At 44.1% G+C, this 18,712-nt stretch overlaps 1 protein-coding gene across 6 annotated transcripts in view; it reads right to left on the minus strand.

Moving 5' to 3' along the window:
• The window catches only part of LOC118315577 (polypeptide N-acetylgalactosaminyltransferase 18-like), a 101,256-nt gene that overhangs the window by 38,953 nt on the left and 43,591 nt on the right, over positions 1–18,712 (minus strand). For 3 of the 6 annotated variants that reach the window (XM_035642963.2, XM_035642964.2, XM_035642968.2), the window contains exons 2-4: positions 12,655–12,862; positions 12,363–12,529; positions 6,890–7,076 (exon numbers count right to left, since the gene is read on the minus strand). In XM_035642963.2, the coding sequence (XP_035498856.2) occupies positions 6,890–7,076; positions 12,363–12,529; positions 12,655–12,862 (562 nt within the window). Of the gene's footprint in view, positions 1–6,889; positions 7,077–12,362; positions 12,530–12,654; positions 12,863–13,734; positions 14,277–18,712 lie in introns of those variants that run through there. The other 3 variants (XM_035642967.2, XM_035642966.2, XM_035642965.2) reach the window with 3 other exon arrangements.

The raw sequence follows: 18,712 nt of genomic DNA on the forward strand, positions 1-18,712 counted from the left end.
GTGGCTACTAGCAAACTGTAATTTTAAAGCCACAGTGTGGAATATTTTGAAGAACTTTTTCATAGAAATTGAATTTATTGTCCATAACTATGTGTTCATATGTGTACAATCCAGTCTGAATGAGTTAAATATAGTTCCATGAGGTGGACCCGACCTCCGCGTGAGCTTCTACGTCGTGTTGAATACGGTTGTTGAACTAAACGGTTCCAGAATACGTCGCGTTGGCGTTGAATTTTCAGACGCTGCCAGAAACCGGATATGGAATCACCGGTGCGACGCCATAAAGTGTCCCCCGTCGGTCGCTCGATTGGTTGCGGTTTGCAACTTCACCACCAGGTGCCGCCAGAAAATTACAAAATTACACACTGGGGCTTTGAGGAAAGCGGACAGTCATAAGCGTACGACTTTGTGTACGTTAAACTGTGACACGTTTTAATATCTGCCACTGACAGAGGACAAAGGGAAAACTCCGGAGCAGAAGGTGCAGATAATTCGTCTGTTACGCTGGTTCCCAACCGTCATCAGAAACGACGAGCGTGCAACCAATCACATTGTGATCTCTTACCTGGTTGTGGCCCTTCAACCCTAGCTTTAGAAACGGGCACGTTCAGTACAGACACTGAACTAGTTTCACCAATATGTTAATATAACTTTATGAGATAGACAGACAAAGAGATAGATAGATAGATCGCATCCACATTCATAACCTGCTCTCTTGATGGGAATCTCATGCAACTTCCACCGTCGTGAACACACTTGGAAGTTTGAATCAGTGCGCTGACGAACGCATCCCCAGAGTTAATCCACTAGTTCGGTGGTTCTCAAACCTTTCGACACCTGACACCCTCAAAATGAAGCGACGCCGACTGTGAGGGCATTTTCACGCCTCCCGTTATTGATTTGGCGAACGGGCGAGATGACAGGAAACGAGTGGAGGGCAGGTCGGGGGGGGGGGGGGGGGGGGGGGGGGGGGCGACCCAGGTGGGATTTGTTTTTACGAGCAAAAGGAAATTCACACTGACAGGCTCTTCATGTGCAATAACTTCCCAGCACAGATATGTGTCAAAACAATAAGACAAAAAAAAAAATAATATATATATATATATATATATTTTTTTTTTACTTTGTTTGCTTTTGCCATCAAATAAAATGATGCTAAATTGATCTGAGCAATTTATGACGTAAACGTCTTCAGTTATTGACAACAAAAATAATACAAAATATAATTTTATCTTTGCTACCCAGTGAATGAAGATACATACATTTTATTTTTGGCCAGAATGAACTGTCGCACACAACATTGATATTCTATCAGCTTAAACATGTATCAATTAAAATTGGGTACGGTTCTGCGCCTCCATCCACACATTCAGAACACACTGTCCCACATTAGCATTCGTGCGGCGGCGGCGGGTGCGTTTGTGTGCACTCGATGAATGTTAAATCCAATATTCTCTCTCCTCTTAGATCTGTTTGCTCTCCACCGACTCCTGAGGGGAACGTCTGCCACTAACTGCCCCCGGCCGCGGACTGACTTTGTCTGCCGCTTGTTGCCGGGCGGTGTTCAGGCCAGGAAACCACTAAGCCAGCTGCGGAGGGACAAAGACGCCGACGGGCGGAAACCGAAACCCTGAGCTGATGAGGGGTTGAGTCTCTGTGAGTTTTGTAAGACACAGACTCACTTCATTAGCTGTTAATTGGTGCTTTCAGCTCTCAGATTCAACGCATAAGGGCCGAGGGTTGGATTGAAAAAGGGCAGAATCTCTGCTCACAATCCAAATGATCCTACACGGGGATTCGGTCCAGGAAAGGCAATAAGTACGAGGCGAGGAGGAGGCCAACAATTCAAAAACAAACAAAGAGACTAGCGACACAAACACGAAGAGACGGCACAGGTAAGAAGGTGAGAGAGCGGGGTCTCTGGTTGGGAAAGACAGGGGTCGGAAGTAACTGAGCTATGGTTGCGGCCACAACGTGGCCAACAAGAGATCACGTTGGTTGTCCTTCGTAGTTCCGTTTCCTCTGACAGTGGCAGAGACTCAGATGTGGCGGGTAAGCGAAAGAAGAGAGGAACCTACGTTGACATTGTAAAGATTAGGTGATTCTTTTTTTTCGAAACAACATATTGATTGAAGTTAAGTGCAGCGTTTGCTTTTGAGGTGTAGAATAAAATACATGATTGCGTTTTCGCCTCTGTCTGATCGTTTGTCCATCCGTCAGAAGGATTACGCAAAAACTACGGAACGGATGTCCATGAAACGTGATGGAAGGATGGGACATGGGCCAAAAAAAGAATCTGTTAAGTTGTGGCGTGGATCAGGACAAAAGGGGCAGAGTCATTAAATCACGTTCCTAGTTCGGACACGTGCAGTTTATCTCCTCGTGTAATTATGTTGTGTTATTGATGATCCTCATGTACGTCGGCGGATGACTTGGTGGAGCACGTGTACAGCCGCTGAGGATGAGTGAAGATTACTGTGATTACGGTCGGAAAATCCCCCGAAACATAAAACGTTCCATAATCGCTTGTGTACGACTGGAAATAGCCGGCGTTGCAGGTAAGTGCCAAGTACGGTGGAGACAATTATTAAGACTGAGCTTTGTTGGTAATCATACAACAAAACATACAAACATAATATATATATATATATATATATATATATATATATTTATAAATACACACACACGCACACACACACACACACACACACACACACACATATATATATATATATATATATATATATATATATATATATAAATAAATACACACACATATATATATATATTTATGTGTGTGTGTGTATATATATATATATATATATATATATATATATATAAATCAATAAATAAATACACACACATGTATATATATATATATTTATGTGTGTGTGTATATATATATTTATGTATATATATAGAATGTGTGACAGGGCGGCCGGGTTTCAATGCACACGAAGGAGCGAGGAGGGCGGAGGATTACGTGGAGGAAGGTGTTGGTGGAGGAGGACAAAGGAAAAGGAGCATTGAGAATTTGTAGGCTGCACACTTATAAAAACATCAAAATAAAATCACAGCGTGTGAAATCAAATACGTCGCAGAGAGCGCTAATCACGGCACTTATCACCAGATAAGTCCGCCTGGTAGAGCCAGAACAAGAAACCACAAACAGCTGCCGTTGGATTGAAAACATAACGTGTTCCATCTCCAGCTGAGCTCTTTTGTATTTCTGAAAATGATTTCATTAGTCACAGACTATAATGCCCGCAATATGTGGGAGGTGTGTGTGTGTGTGTGTGTGTGTGGAGAGAGAGAGAGAGAGGGCTGGAGTGGGTGGATGAGTGGAGGGGTGAAGGGTCTTGTAAATGTTTTGTGTCTAATCTGGAAAACAGCAGCAACAAATGTTTTTTCTGGATCCGGCCCAGACATTGTAATGAAGTGTGTGTGTGTGTGTGTGTGTGTGTGTGTGTGTGTGTGTGTGTGTGTGTGTGTGTGTGTGTGTGTGTTTCTCAGCCCTGTCAAAATGATAAACAAGTTCACGGCGCCGCTGTTGTATCCGAGTGTTTATAAAGACGGGACCTTGGGGAGGTGAAGCTCAAACTCGCCGACGTGGAATTTTTTGTTTTAAAAAAAAGAAAGAAGAAAACAACAACACATTCCGGATTTCTGTCCGAGGAGCTAACGGGATGAACGTGTTATTATGAACCGCAGCTGCATTGTGATGGATTGAACGTGCCCCCGGCTATATGCTAATGAGGTCAGTAATTAAGCCGCGCTCCCATTACTTACAGTTTTTAATGGATTCATTAGGAAATCTTTTCCGCCGCATGTATCATCTCACTCCTCTTGGACGGAACACGAGGTCGGCATTAACGTCGGCGGCGTTTCTTTAAAGGTTACGGGGTGAGAGTTACTGTATGTCACACAAATGGAAATCCTCATTAAAATGCAAATGAATGGGAAAAGAACTTTACTTTTTTATCTGCATCATCTAAGGAGGAAATGTTGTATAAACTTGAAAGTACCTGCGTTAAACAAGGGGAGGGACCATGCGTGACTGTAATTGTCCCGCCACAGTTTCATAATGATACTAATATTCTTTACCCGATGAGAAAGATCTTTAACTTGGCGTTTTGAACCGTTGCTTCAGTGTACAGCTGTATGCAGCGCTCTTTTTCAGCATCACCTGGTGGTGCCTCGGTATATATCGCTTTACCGCCCAACCCCAACGCAGGCCCCCCTTGATCTAATAGATCTAATGGTTCATCATCTGGAGATTCCCTCCCAAGCAATATTCCCACCAAGTTTGGTGAATATATGTCCATGTGTTTTTGAGTTACAGGGGTCTATCGTATCCTAATTGTTCCAAATCAACATTCTTTTCGCTGATGATACCATTTTATATACCCCAGTCTCCACCCCTGCAGCCCTGGTCCTGACTCGTCCTCAGTCTGTCTGATCACTCCATTATCGCAGTTTTAAAAATGCCGAAAAGATCAAGGACACCGTTTTCTCCGCCTCCGCCAGCGAGTGTGACCCTCCTGTCATTAAAAACTTTAAATGGCAACCATATTCCTCTTGCTGAGTCACAGGAAATACTTAAGAATTTGGCTTGACGGTGGATTATCCATCAAGATGCATGTGCTATATTTAACAGTATAGGGCTTAAAGATCCCCTCCACTCAAAAAAATGTTCTTCTGTTTCTGTCCTCTAAAATGTCTGACATTGACTTGGGCCTTGTATCTGGTGTTTTCACATTCCTCCCCTGGAGGAAGAGTTTTCTGTTTCACTTCTCTGCAATTTGAAATTCAAACGAATCCTGTTCAAGCTAGATTTGGTAAGTCACAAATACAGAAAACCAATCACTGTCCAATATGAAAATGTGAGGCAAAGAAACCAGAAAACCTCCAGTGCAGCAGAGACAATAAGGATCATGAAAGGACGACAAGTGTGTCAGCAGATAGTTAGCATTAGCATTAGCAGTTAGCATCACGAGAGGACGGCAGGTGCGTCAGCAGACAGTTAGCATTAGCATTAGCATTTAGCATAATGATAGGACGGCAGGTGTGTCAGCAGACAGTTAGCGTTAGCATTATCAGTTAGCATCATGAGAGGGCGGCAGGTGTGTCAGTAGAAAGTTAGCGTCAGGATTAGCAGTTAGCATCATGAGAGGACAGCAGTTGGTGAAAGTTTTATGGCTGAATCTCTATGATGTTGCCTCTAACCATCTTGTTGATCACATTCTTCCAGTGGTCAACCTAGCCCGAGCAGCTGTGTTATTTGCATATCATGAACATTCATAGTCTCAGTATTCCTCAGTGAGGGAGAGAGAGTGGATGGTTTTAGCCACATTTCAGAGGTAAACAATGTTACACAAAATATTAGGCATTGCAGATTATTCTTCTATAATTTAAAACGTGACTGGAGGGGTTCTTTAAGGAATTAAAGCTCTTTTTTCCCCAAATGTGAAACTTTTGTGCAGTCGACCTTCATCCGTCCTCGACTATGGAGATATTCTGTGTTGTCATGCCGCCCCCATCATCAACACTCCAGCAACTTAAACCCTCGTGGTTTCACTTGCGCCGTATCACAGACGAACAAATCATTATTCTGGTAATCACACCGCGGGGGCAGGACGTATGTACCAACAGCCTCCTCGTGTTATTCATCCATCTCACATCTCTCACTTTAAATCTCTGACCAGCGGGAACTACACAATAAAAGGAGATTAAAACTCGGTAACCGTTAGCGTGTTCGGGCTGTGGTCAAAAAGTCCAGATGTTATTTTAATGAGACGCAAACGCTTGGAATCATATTTCTTGGGGAAGGTTGTCGCCCACAGAGGAGACGGTCAAAGAGAATAACCGCAGGACTGCAGGTTTAATGAGGCCTTTCTGGACCACAACAAAAAATATCCCCCAACTTCACACAGCCAATAAATAAATCAATTATATGCCAACTGTGCTCACAATAAACTTACTCCACGACTCAAAATACCAACTGCCTGGAGCTGAAGGTTTGCACCTGTCTGGAAATGATCCTTAGTAATAATAATAATAATACGCAAAAAAAGAAGGGGAAAAAATAGAATAATCCCTTCATGCACCATCTTCGAAATAGATTGTTTTCTTGCCATTCAAAGTCCTTATTCGCTGCTTCCGCTGTTACTTCCGACCCCTGTCTTTCCCAACCAGAGACCCCTTATATGGCCTGCTTGTATACACGCTCTCTCACCTTCTTACCTGTGAACTGCTGTACTGAGGAGAAATGTATTCAGAAAGCTTTTCAAACAAAAGAGTTAATTGAATGCCGACATTCAGCGTTTCAGTCTTTACTCAATTGTCTTCTGTCTTTTCGGCGTCACAGCACCAGGACCCAGTCAGGAGTCGGTTGCAGCTAGAAATGATGAGGAATAATTCATGTGAAACACACCGGGTCATACCTTCTCTACTCTTAGCCTTGTGTTGCGTTCACACCAAATGTGAAGGGAATTTGCGCGGCGACATTACAGTGAGTCGATGCGAAGACGCGAGTAGACACGAAATAAGACGAAATACGCGTCTACGCGCGTCATCAGCGACATTAAAACCTGTGTGACATGATGTTGCGAGAGGCCAAATAGCGTTGAATTTCTCCCTATGTCGCTGATGTCCACGTCCATAAAAGAACAGCTGGATATTCGTGACCTGTGTTACTCGGCCGAAAGTAGCGTGAGTAACGCAACGTGAAATTCGTTTGGTGTCTGCTGTGACCTCCGACCTCTGCCGACCTGCGACTCTTCAGATGCCACTCGCTCTCCTGCAACTGTGTCGCCAAACTTGTAGTTTTGCAGCATGGACTGCCGTTTCTCTTCTGGAATTGATTTCTTTTATTAAAATGGCGGCTCACCATCCGATGCTGAACTCCACGTGTGCGTCGAACAGGGCGACCACGGGGGCCGAGGCGGCCCTCCAGCCCCTGACCCTGGACCTGATGAGCCCCTCCTGCTTGTCGTGGTGGACCACCTTGATGAACTCTGGGCCGTGCTGGGTGTTGGTCTCGTCCACGAAGCTCTGCAGGTGCTCCTTCAGCTCCACTGGGCGGAGAGCGACACACACACACACACACACACACACACACACATTAAAACTCAGCGAAGCTCGTTGGAGTTCCACAGAAACTCTCTCATCGCCACCGGACAGATCCCAGTGTGTGAACTGTTCGTGTTTGTGTCCTACAACATTTTCACTTCACCTGTGGATACCCGGTGACGTGTCTTCTTCAACAATAGAGCACATTTTTTCATTGCATAAAGCCGCGTGCAGAGATGACAATACACATACTGAATGCACATAAGCCCGTATTGAACGGACGAACATGCTGAGTTTGCATAAATCCTAATTTGAGATGAGGAGCAGGAGGAGGAGGAGTTAAAGTGGAAAGTACAGTTCAGCAAAGATGTATAGTTAACAATGGTCACGACACATTTATCTACATATTTAAGTATTTTTCGTCTGGGGCAGTTTTTTATGGTTCGGTCTTTAGAGAAGATTTCTCTTCACCAAAGTCTCACATGAAGTCGGGTTCACTCGCCTCCCGTGATTCTGGAGGACATTTCTACAGGCTTATTCTGCGTTCACACACGAAACGCAAAGCAAATTGTTGTGTGTCGCGTTACTTGCGCGAGATCGTTCGTGTCGGAAGCGGACGTCAGTCACGTCGGGAAGATCTCAACGCTAATTGGCTTTCGCGCCGACGCGCTTACGCAAATATTTCGCACGACTTCAAATACTTCACTGAGTGACGCAGATTCGCATACTTGTGTCTTTGCATCTGACTTTTGTACAAAATGTCATCGCGCCAAAAATTTGCGCTTGGTGCGAACGCACCATGATAAAAAAAATAGCCCCAATTTGTTGTCTCTCACAGGAAGTCCAACAAGAACGCTGCTTTGCATCATGGGAGCATTGTTGTCGTGTCTGGTGAACGTTGCACCGTCGCGGAGGACGAACACGGCCTCCGATGACGTGCTTCCAACTTTGAAGAAGGCAGCCATCTTGTTTCAACACAGGGGAAAAAAAGAAGGAAAGCCCCCGAGCACAAAGATAAAGGGACTTGACTCGTCTGCACTCGGAGCCTCGACTTCAATCCCCTCTTACACCTCAGGGATGAACTGGAATGCTGACGGCAGAACTAGCCCCTTATCAGCGAACACCAGGGGCTCACCTCGCTGACGCTCCTGTGGCTGGACGGGAACAAATGTCCACAGCCGGACTCCAGAATCTTTTTGAAAAGCTTTTTAAAGAAGAGCGAACGCTCGTAAAAACGGCCATTACATTGATTTTGAAATGAGGTGTTTAATAATGTAACACTTGTAAAGTTTGTCCCTCGGATAAACTGGGGTCTCGTTTGAATCACGCCTGATGTGGTTTGCTCCCCCCTGCACTCCGTCTTTAAATCTGTCAGTGCAATATCATAATTCACAACATCAGTATGCCCAGAAACTTTAAGCTCTGCAAGTCCTGCAGATGGAATCTGTTCTACTTCTATAAACAAAGGTAATTGAAATATTATTTGCTTCAGAAAAAAAAAAGAATTTTCTTCGAGTGAACAACTTGGAAAGAGATAAATCTGAAAGCCTGCGTGACGTTTTCCATTTCTGTTAAATTGCCGACCTATCTGAAGTGCAGATGTGAAGCTGCGTCAGCTTAATATATATTTTTCTTCAGAATATATTTTTCCTTGAATGAGTAAACCGGTTTACAGGGAGAAAATAGTAATAATTACACAATGTGGCCTCTCAATCATTTCTGGTGCGATAAACTGAGCAACCAATTGTGTCCGACAATGAATCTCGAATGCAAACAACAACAACTCTCTCCGCAAATGGTTTGCTGAATGTGGGAATGTAACTCCACAATGTTGTACGGTCTAAACCTCTCTATGTCAAAGGGCCTCGAGATAATGTGTGTTGTGGATTAAATGGAATGTCGTCGGTGAATTCCACTGTGGCCCTCCTACAGAGAAATGATCACCCACAGAACTGACCATTAATCCGATAGTCCAAAGACCAAAAGAGGCGGAATGAACAACCGGCCAACTGAATTGCTGATGGACCGACATTGACAAGTTTGTAATTTTAAAAAAGCAAGTGCAGATCTTCTTCCAGATGCTACGGCATGACGTGAGAAAGCAGATTGCAGATGAGACAATGCATCTAAAGAGTTCATATTGAAAACAAAACTACAAAAGAAATGGTACAGTTTGTCCAACGGTAACTCGTATCCATGGTACCCACATCCACATTTTCACCAGGGACAACTAGAGAACAGATTGCCACCTTTTGGTATGGATCCAGACAAAGGGGCGGATGCAGTTTCCTTTTATTACATTCTTTAGCATCACAAGACATTTTTTGATATTTTCACAGATTTCCAAGGGAATAACTCAAGGATCTTGATGAAAAGAAAAGGAAACCGGGGCCATATTTATCGGACTGAGATTTGTTGCAGCTTTATTGAGTTTGAGGACGGTCGGGCCTCGGTGGAGTTATGAGCTTTGCTGAGTGACATTGTCATTTGATCATGTTATTATGTTTTATCTTGTTACATCTGTCTGTCTTCGTGGGGGTGAATACATACGGGCCACATATGGGAAATGATTCAGACGGCCCATAGTGGAACAACAAACTTCTTCATTTCCTTATGGTTGTAATCCTGCCCGCAGGCTGCACGGCCGCCGCCTTCCTCTCTATGCATCATAACCATCAGCCTGGATTATATATTCCCTCCGTTTTCCTTTAATGAACCACAGTTTGCTGCGGTTGGGGAGTGGGGGAGCATTTGAAGAGCACCTGCTTGTGTTTCGCCCACGTGTGGGATTACTTACATCGACTCAAGCGCACCGCAGTTACCCAATTAATACGCAGGTTGTCTGGTCCACGCTGTGAAATGTGTCGTTACTCAATATGTAGCTGCCCGTCTGAACAACAGGAGCCATGTTTTCCATGGGCCTATTAAAAACTAGGGACGTGATGTGAGAACTGCCGGGAGGGTCCGACCCCAGACGATGGTTGAACGACTCTCAGTGGAAAGCAGATCTCATCAGTCTATATCCCCTCTGGTCGTCTGTGGAAGCGAGGGGGGAGATTCGCAGCACACGAACTGGAGTCTTCACAGAGTGAGAGCTGTTCCACAAAGTCATGGAGAGCAAGTCAAAGTCATTCGCAGACTGACTGAAGTCCCACAGGCCGTACGACTCTCAAAGCCTCCCAGCAGCGGAGGGGTGATGGTGACTCACCTCCGGGTCTGGTTGTGCTGCAGCGGAGCCGTCAGTCACTTAGTCACCGGCTCATGTCAGTTCCTTCTGCACAGCTACAGTCTGCTTTTAGATATTATCATGCTCATTTTCTTAAGTTTATATAACTTTGGTTTATATATCAATAAAGTACCTATCTATCTATCTATCTATCTATCTATCCATCTATAGTATCTATAGTATCTATCTATCTATCTATAGTATATATATATATATATATATATATATATATATATATATATATATATATATATATATATAATATCTATATATCTATCCTTAGTATCTATCTATCAATCTAAAGTATCTATAGTATCTATCTATCTATCTATCTATCTATAGTATCTATCTATATATATATATAATATCTTTATATCTATCTATCTATCCTTAGTATCTCTATATATCTATAATATCTATATATCTATCCTTAGTATCTATATATATATATTATGTATAATATCTATATATCCATCCATGGTATCTATCTATCTATCTATATTATCTATCTGCAGTATCTATATATTGTGTTTATCTATCCATCCATCTCTCACACCATATTTTCTTCTGTTTAAGAAACTCTCAGCCTCTCAGAAGTCGTCCTCCCTCCTCCGAACACTTCTCCACCTCAGCTGCTCGTCTCGTCTCTTCAGCGCCGAGGAGCTTTGTGAATAACCTTTTTTTTTTTTTAAATCTTCACCAGAATCTGCTCTTAAATGCCACAATTCTTTTGACTTTTTCGACTCCAGGATCAAGTCTTTCTTACGAGGAAGCTTTATAAAGACGGCAGCTCATTACGAGTCTTATTGTGTTTCCACTTCATCTCAACTCAGTCGACCCTCATTTGTCATAATTACACCACGTACATCAATAAGCACGGGCATTCTCCGAATTATCTTCCATCGATTACCTTTATTACGGAATTACCGCAAACCAATTGTTATTCACCGTCCAGCCCGAACATTGAATTATATTTCCCAGAGAACTGTAAGAAGAAGTAATAATTTGAGGTAAATGATGGATCTGTCTCCTCGCCGCTCCACTAATATGCATTCAACCTGTGCAACTACCGTAACCAAGCTCTGATATACTGTATTGTTGAAGAACAGAGCCAAAGACCCCATAAAAATCTGCGGCGGCGGCGGCAGAGACAGATTTCTCATAATAGCAATTATAGATTTGGCAGCAGTGAAATATGTTCCGTCGTACGTGATGCAATTATCAACAACGGGTCTTTTTTCCCAGGCAGACGAGTCGCCGGCCGGACCTCGCGCGAGACGACCGCAAGAACGTTTAATCTGTTCTCCCACGCCGGTTCGTGCGGCTGACGCCTGCACGTGTCCCGATCCCGTGCACCGTCCGAGAGCAGCATCGACAACCAGTGGGACATTCGAAAAAGCACAGACAGTAACTCTTCTCCTCTTCTACACTAACCACTGTTCGCGCCCTTAGTTAACATTTCAGCGAGAAGATTGACATTTATGTGAGATTCATTTTCAGCCGCAATTAGCCGAAGTTATGTGTGTTGTCGCTCTGGCGGCGGACTGCACGGACCCGGATGAGTCGGACCCACATCACGCTGCTGCTGCAGTGACCGAGCAGTCAAAGTTGTCTGCGTCACGACGGCGTGGTGTGGTGGCGTGTTGTGGCAGATGGTAAATGATCTGTATCTATTCATACGTCGCTTTTTCTATCACACATTATTCATGCACGACAGGTGTAGCAGCCCACACTAACCCCCCGCCAAGTAGCCCAGATTATACCTCTCTAGTCCAGATTATATCCTCTTGCGTTTTTCATGAATAAGTCTGTATTCTATATTCTGTATTGTCCCTGTTGTATTTCACGTATTTAACAAGACTACGTTTTGTGTAGCGGTAAAAAATAGTCATCTGGTTGACAAATATTACTGTCAGATATTGCAGTGAATTTCTGTTGCAAACCTACAAAGTGGTAAATTCCAAGTGAAACAATTGCTGCCATGAAGTAGCATGTCAGAGCGGTGGCTCAGTGTGAATATACTGTATCATAAAACTAAAAAAAAGATGAGGAAGTCTTTTCTTACAGCTGCTGCTGTGGTCATCCACCAGTATGATCTCTTTGAGCAGGTGGGATGGAGTCCGCTGGATGGCTGTGTGGACGGAACGCAGCAGCACCGACAGGGCCTCGTTGACGAAGATGAAGATGATGCTGAGCTGAGGAAGGTCCGATGAGTACGACAGGTTTCTGCACCTGGCGATTGAGAAGATGGGGGAGGGGTTCAAATTATCATAATTGAACAACACCATCACTTATTGATGAATGAATCAATCCACAGTGCCCCCTCCCCATCCCCCCCATCGGTCAAACTGACTGACCCATCCGGTCGTAAATCTGGGATCGGCCGGGTGAGGGAGATGCGGTCGCTGAGGTAGCCGTTGTAGCCATAGTAACGGAACTTCTTGAGGGCGACCCTTCGACTCTCGGGGCCCAGGTCGTGACCCCAGTGCTTGAAGAGGGAGAAGGCGGGGTCGGAGGCCAGGTCTGACGAAGAGGCGGCGTCTTCACCGTCCTTCAGCGGCGTCTCTGTGGAGAGAGGGCGGGAGACCATTATTTAAAAACCCAATTTTAATATATTTCAAGTTGTCTCCAAAGCGCCATCAAAGAACGCCGTGTTGTCAGATGCTGTGACGGCTGCCGCGGCAACTGCGGACAACGTGTAATGACAAATGAACGTCCTTCAGCGCTAATCAGGGAGGTTTGCAGGAAAAATGACAGTCCGAGCGCCGAGCACGCAGCGGGTTATTAAAACGAAAAACCTGTTTGCTGAGGGATGAAAGAATCATTTCGGCGGTGTGTGTGTGTGTGTGTGTGTGTGAGGGGGGGGTAGAATGGAACATAAATGTGATGAAAATGAAGTCATCCTGACAGTCACGCTGCCACAGTCGTGCAGATCCACCGACATGCCCGAGGTAACAGCTCACAGGTCTGAGCAGCACCGAGGTGAGAACAACGACAACCGAAAACATTCCTCAGACTGGAGCTCACAGACGCCAACAACAGAAACCAAAACCCATGGTTGTCTGAAATATTCATATTTCTTATGAATTATAGGGATGAAAGCAACAAAGTGGCTACAATCTTTCTCACTCGCCACGATTCAAAACACGTCTTTAGAGCGCGTTGCTCCAACTGTATGAAAAATCAGTGGTAATACGGCAGCAGAATATGAACTCAGTGGTCCGTCGTTTGTCCGAGTCACTGGATGACGGAGGGATCATCCGAGAAAATGAAATATTCATGAGACGGAGTCCGGCTAAAATTCCAGACGGAGGTGTACGGGGTGTTAGAGAATAAAACAGGGAGGTACTCAATCCACAAAATAACATTTGCTCCATGGCAACTTGTAAGTAATATCCTCAGTATATCCCCCAGTATATTTTCAGTTCATCTCACACCTCGGCCAAGGCCCGACTGTCTCCTGAAACTCAACCAAGCCGCAACAAATCTTTTGGACAAGCCGCACATCAGTCCCCTAATATGCCTGATTTGATTCATCAAGATCCATGAATTATTCCCTGGGAAATCTGTGAAAATGTCCAAAAGATGACTCATCTCACAATGTTAAAGAAAGGACTGATTCAGGCAAAACTTTAAAGGGTTCTTTCTTGGCTCGTGTCCCATCCTTCCAACAAGTTTCATGGAAATACGTTTCGTACATTTGCGTAAATCTGCGGACAAACAGACATAAAACATAGCCTCCTTGGTTGAGCTCATTAAAGCCAGAAACAAACAAATGGGAACAGCATCTACGCTAAGTCACTTAAGTAGTTGGTGTTTCCCATCACAGTGGATGACGGACACAGAGTGAATGAGCTGTGCAGGGAAACGTGCTGCTGTCCATCTTCATTGTTGACTGACTTGGAATCATTGTTTATCCCATTGAGTATGTATCGAACGAGCCAGCTAACAAACCAATGCACCAACGGAACAAACCAACCAACCAACCAACCAACTAACCAACCAACAAAGGAACAAACCAACCAACCAACAAAGGAACAAACCAACCAACTAACCAACCAACAAAGGAACAAACCAACCAACCAACCAACCAACAAAGGAACAAACCAACCAACCAACCAACCAACAAAGGAACAAACTAACCAACCAACCAACCAACCAACCAACTAACCAACCAACAAAGGAACAAACCAACCAACTAACCAACCAACAAAGGAACAAACCAACCAACCAACCAACCAACAAAGGAACAAACCAACCAACCAACCAACCAACCAACCAACCAAAGAAGGAATAAACCAACCAAACAAAGGAACAAAAGAACCAACTAAGGAACCAACCAACAAACAAACCAACCAACCAACCAACCAACAAACAAATGAACCAACCAACCAACCAACAAACCAACGAGTGAACCAACGAAGGAACGAATCAACAAACGTTGGAACCAACCAACCAACGAAGATAGATTGTTATTATCAATACGAAGGAAAAAAAAGAGCACTATTTGTTGCTGGGTCCTGTCTGTGTGATTGACAGCAGCTCCCAGAGGGGAGGGCTGTTGCACAGGCACCGATGAACACACTGACGGTGCAGCTACAGGTTGTGTGCAGACGGACCGCGATGCTGTCAGCAGTGATTTCACAGTGTGAGTCACAGGGCAGACCGGTGTCCGACCACAGCGGCGTGACATTTGCAGGTTTGTATCCATGCTGTTTAATGTGCTGCGGCTGAGCAGCTAATTATCCTGCCAACTGGCATCGGCCGCGAACCTTCCCCCCACCGAATGTTTGCTCGGCTTCTCATTCACTGTGTTGGTACGATGAATGAAAAGGAAACTTCCAAGGGGAAAAAACTAATGTGTAGAAGCTGCTGAATGGCTCAGTGTTACTTTGTGCTCTGCCTTTAAATACTCACTATCTGAATAGACTCTCCATCTATGTAGATGCTACAGGAACAGAATTCTGTGGAGCTGATGCATAAAACCAACCAAAGACAAAGAAAATATAAATTTGTTTTGAATTTTTTAAGTACAAAATTGGAAAGACTTTCCCATCAGGTCTTCCAACAGAAACCGCCTGCACTGAATCACCATGGATCCATCAGCAATGTTGGCTGAGAGCAGCGTTGTCAGCGATTAATCAGTTGCCTCCTCATTAAAAAGCTCATTAAAAAGAACAGCAAATGCCACAGAAACAATCAAGATATGAAAAGTCTGGCTGCCGAGTTATTAATCTCGTAAACAGTGTGGTTGTGGGTCTGGTTTCCTCCAGAACTGATCGTAACAGGTTGAAACCAGGCAACAGAATCAGTGTTGCTTTGTGAGGCCTGATGGACTATGATGCATTCCCTTACTGATGCACTGTGATGTGACACACTGATATCTCACCGATCAAATGACAGACAGGTATATGTCAGCAACACTAAACCAACAAGAATGGCTCCCTGCTAACCTTCTGGATATCTATTCCCTGGGAAATCAGTGAAAATGTCAGAAATGCCTCCCGTCTCACAATGCAAAATAAAGTGATTGAAAAAATTCCTGGATCTGGGCCAAAGTATAATGGGTTCTTTCCACCAAGTTGTGGGGAAATCCATTAAGCAGTTTTTCCATGAAGCAACCAACCAACCAATCAACCAACCAACCAAACTTTTCTGATTAAGCTACCACCTAATCAGACAACCAACCAACCAACCAACCAACCAACCAACCGTGAAAGCACAACCTTCTTGGTGGAGGATTGAAGTAATCAATCCTACTGGAAAATCCTAGAACAGTGTGTAAATCTAACTAAAACTTAAATAGCTTATTATTCTGTAAATGCAAGTGAAACATTGTGTTTATGTTATGAGTCTGTTCAGCATCTCGTTCTTTTCTCAGACTGAGGGCTGAAGGTGTGTGAAGTGGCTCCTCTCCTTCCTGAGCTTTCTATTTAATTTTTTTCATTATCGGTTTGAAGAGCAGCACTTCCCTCTCTGGCAATAACACACTTAATGGTCTTCAGGGTGAAATGCCAGCTCCCTCCGAAAGCCCCTCTCTGCCTCGCGAGGTAGCACCCTGTTAGTGACGGATTCGGCGTTAACACTTTTCTTGGCCGCCAGTTTTATTCTTTTTAAGGCATTTTTATACGTTTCATGAACTGAAATCTGGCAGAGACAAAGCAAAGCAGGGGGGACGGCATGAGTGAGGTTTCCCTCAGCCCGATTCTCGGGAGGGGAAAGGACAGATGCACCGCGGAGCAGGGGGAGTCTGTCGCGTCCTGCCCTGCACTTTGTCCAACATATTTCATTATTAATTCAGTCGGACCCCGTTACCCTTTCCACGGCGGCTCGAGGGCACAGCGTGCCACTGCAGGAGAAGTCAGGAGGAATCGAGTGCAACGCTGCGAGGTCGAACGAGTGAGTGTGTGTGTGTGTGTGTGTGTGTGTGTGTGTGTGCGAGGTACAGTACCTAGAGGAATGTGTGTACAGCTGTGTGGTCGTGACAGGGACAGTCTGTTCAGTTCACTGGAGACATCCTGTTGTAATTTGTGTTCTGCATGTGTGTGTGTGTGTGTGTGTGTGTGTGTGTGTGTGTGTGTGGACTGTCACAGGAAGTTAATTAGAACTCGAGAGCAAATAACTAAGAAGTGTATTCATAATCTACAGACATAAGATTCATTTCAAGGTCACACACACACACACACACACACACACCAAACGAATGCCACTGTCGCCTTGTAAATCAGTAAATTGGTTGCAAATGCTAATGTAAAATTGATTATTGCTGCTTTAGGAATAAATCTAAGGTATGTTAGATTTTTACTTTGCTTTCCTGTCGAGGCCTGAGTCAATTTCTTTTTTCATAATCTTGGAAGGAGGGCCGATACAGTTGCTGCGTTTGTATTTGGATAAAACCAAAAAAAAAGAGACGGTTTCATTAGTGAGCTCTACTGCTGCAGATATTTTTTTCACTTTGAACAGAGACAGATTCTCTGTTTTCTCGATGCGAAGCTGGATTAAACTACATCCGACTCCGGCTCCGTTCTCAACGCACAGACACGAGGCTGGTATCTGGTTTCTATTCCCCCACAGTTATTATCAAGCTCCACTTATGAAGCTGAACAACTGAAATAAAACTAGAGATTTTCTTTTTGTAGCAGTACATAGGAAGTGTGTCGATTCTGGGGAGCATGAATGTGATGAATGTTGCTAATTTAATTTCCTTAAAAGCTTTCCACAATAAAAGGGGATGGGGTTGTAGAAAAATAACTAGTGTAACTCTTCCGCTGGGCTCCACATGAATCTACATATTCTATCCTTACATTATTTCACTGTCTACAGCACAAAAACTGTTTTCCGTCTCTTCTGACTCTGACCTTTAGCCCCTGAAGGTCAGAGGTCGGCACACACGGGTGCTCGCTCACCGTTGGGCCTCTGGCAGCATCCCGGCGGTGACAGTATAAACAACGGCACGTTGTCCTGTCAGGGTTGGGGGGAACTTGGCCGCCCGTCAATGTCTGCTCAGCTGTGATTACTCACGGCGCAACACAAAGCGTATACGCACGCACACACGTTGGGCACACATCACCATCACTTCGCAAAACGAGAGAGAGAGAGTGAGGTGAAGAGGTTCGGCAATAACACGCTCGACGAAAGAATGAAACGAATTTGAGAAGACGGTAAAAATAAAAAATATATCAACTTTCTCAGAAAGTCAAAACGCTGTGCCGTTTTTTTCTAATGAATACACAAAAGGTTTTAGACACTTACACACAATCCACACACAGATTGTCTTAAATAAGGGATAAATGGTAAATGTTTTTATTTCTATATTAAAGCTGAATAGTGATGCATTTTAATTAATATGGTACCATTGTAATGTATATCCACGTGTTCATTGGAGGGTGGGTGGATTTAAAAAACCTTAATTATAGGCTGAGACATTCCTCGATGTTCGGGTTCAGGGTATTGATAAGTGATACTGAGTCTTTCTTTGTGTACGAACAGGATCAATACCCATCCATCCATCCATCCATCCATCCATCCATCCATCCATCCATCCATCCATCCATCCATCGTCTACCGCTTTATCCATTTAAGGGTCGCGGGGGGCTGGAGCCAATCCCAGCTGATGTTGGGCGAGAGGCGGGGTTCACCCTGGACAGGTCGCCAGCCTATCACAGGGCCACATACAGAGACAAACAACCATTCACTCTCACATTCACACCTACGGTCAATTTGGAGTTCTAATATTCCAGAGAATTCATAAACATTTGTTTAAGATAAAAATTAATTTATCTTTGCGTTCAACAATGAAGTTATTAAACAGAAACGCAAGAAAAGATTTGTATCACCTCGAGCATATCATCTGGAGGAAATTTTAAATTCTCTCAGTCATCCAACGATGCGTTCACCTCATAAATCATGGCACAG

The sequence above is a fragment of the Scophthalmus maximus genome, chromosome 7, assembly GCF_022379125.1.
Source record: "Scophthalmus maximus strain ysfricsl-2021 chromosome 7, ASM2237912v1, whole genome shotgun sequence".
In the NCBI taxonomy this organism is placed as follows: domain Eukaryota; kingdom Metazoa; phylum Chordata; class Actinopteri; order Pleuronectiformes; family Scophthalmidae; genus Scophthalmus; species Scophthalmus maximus.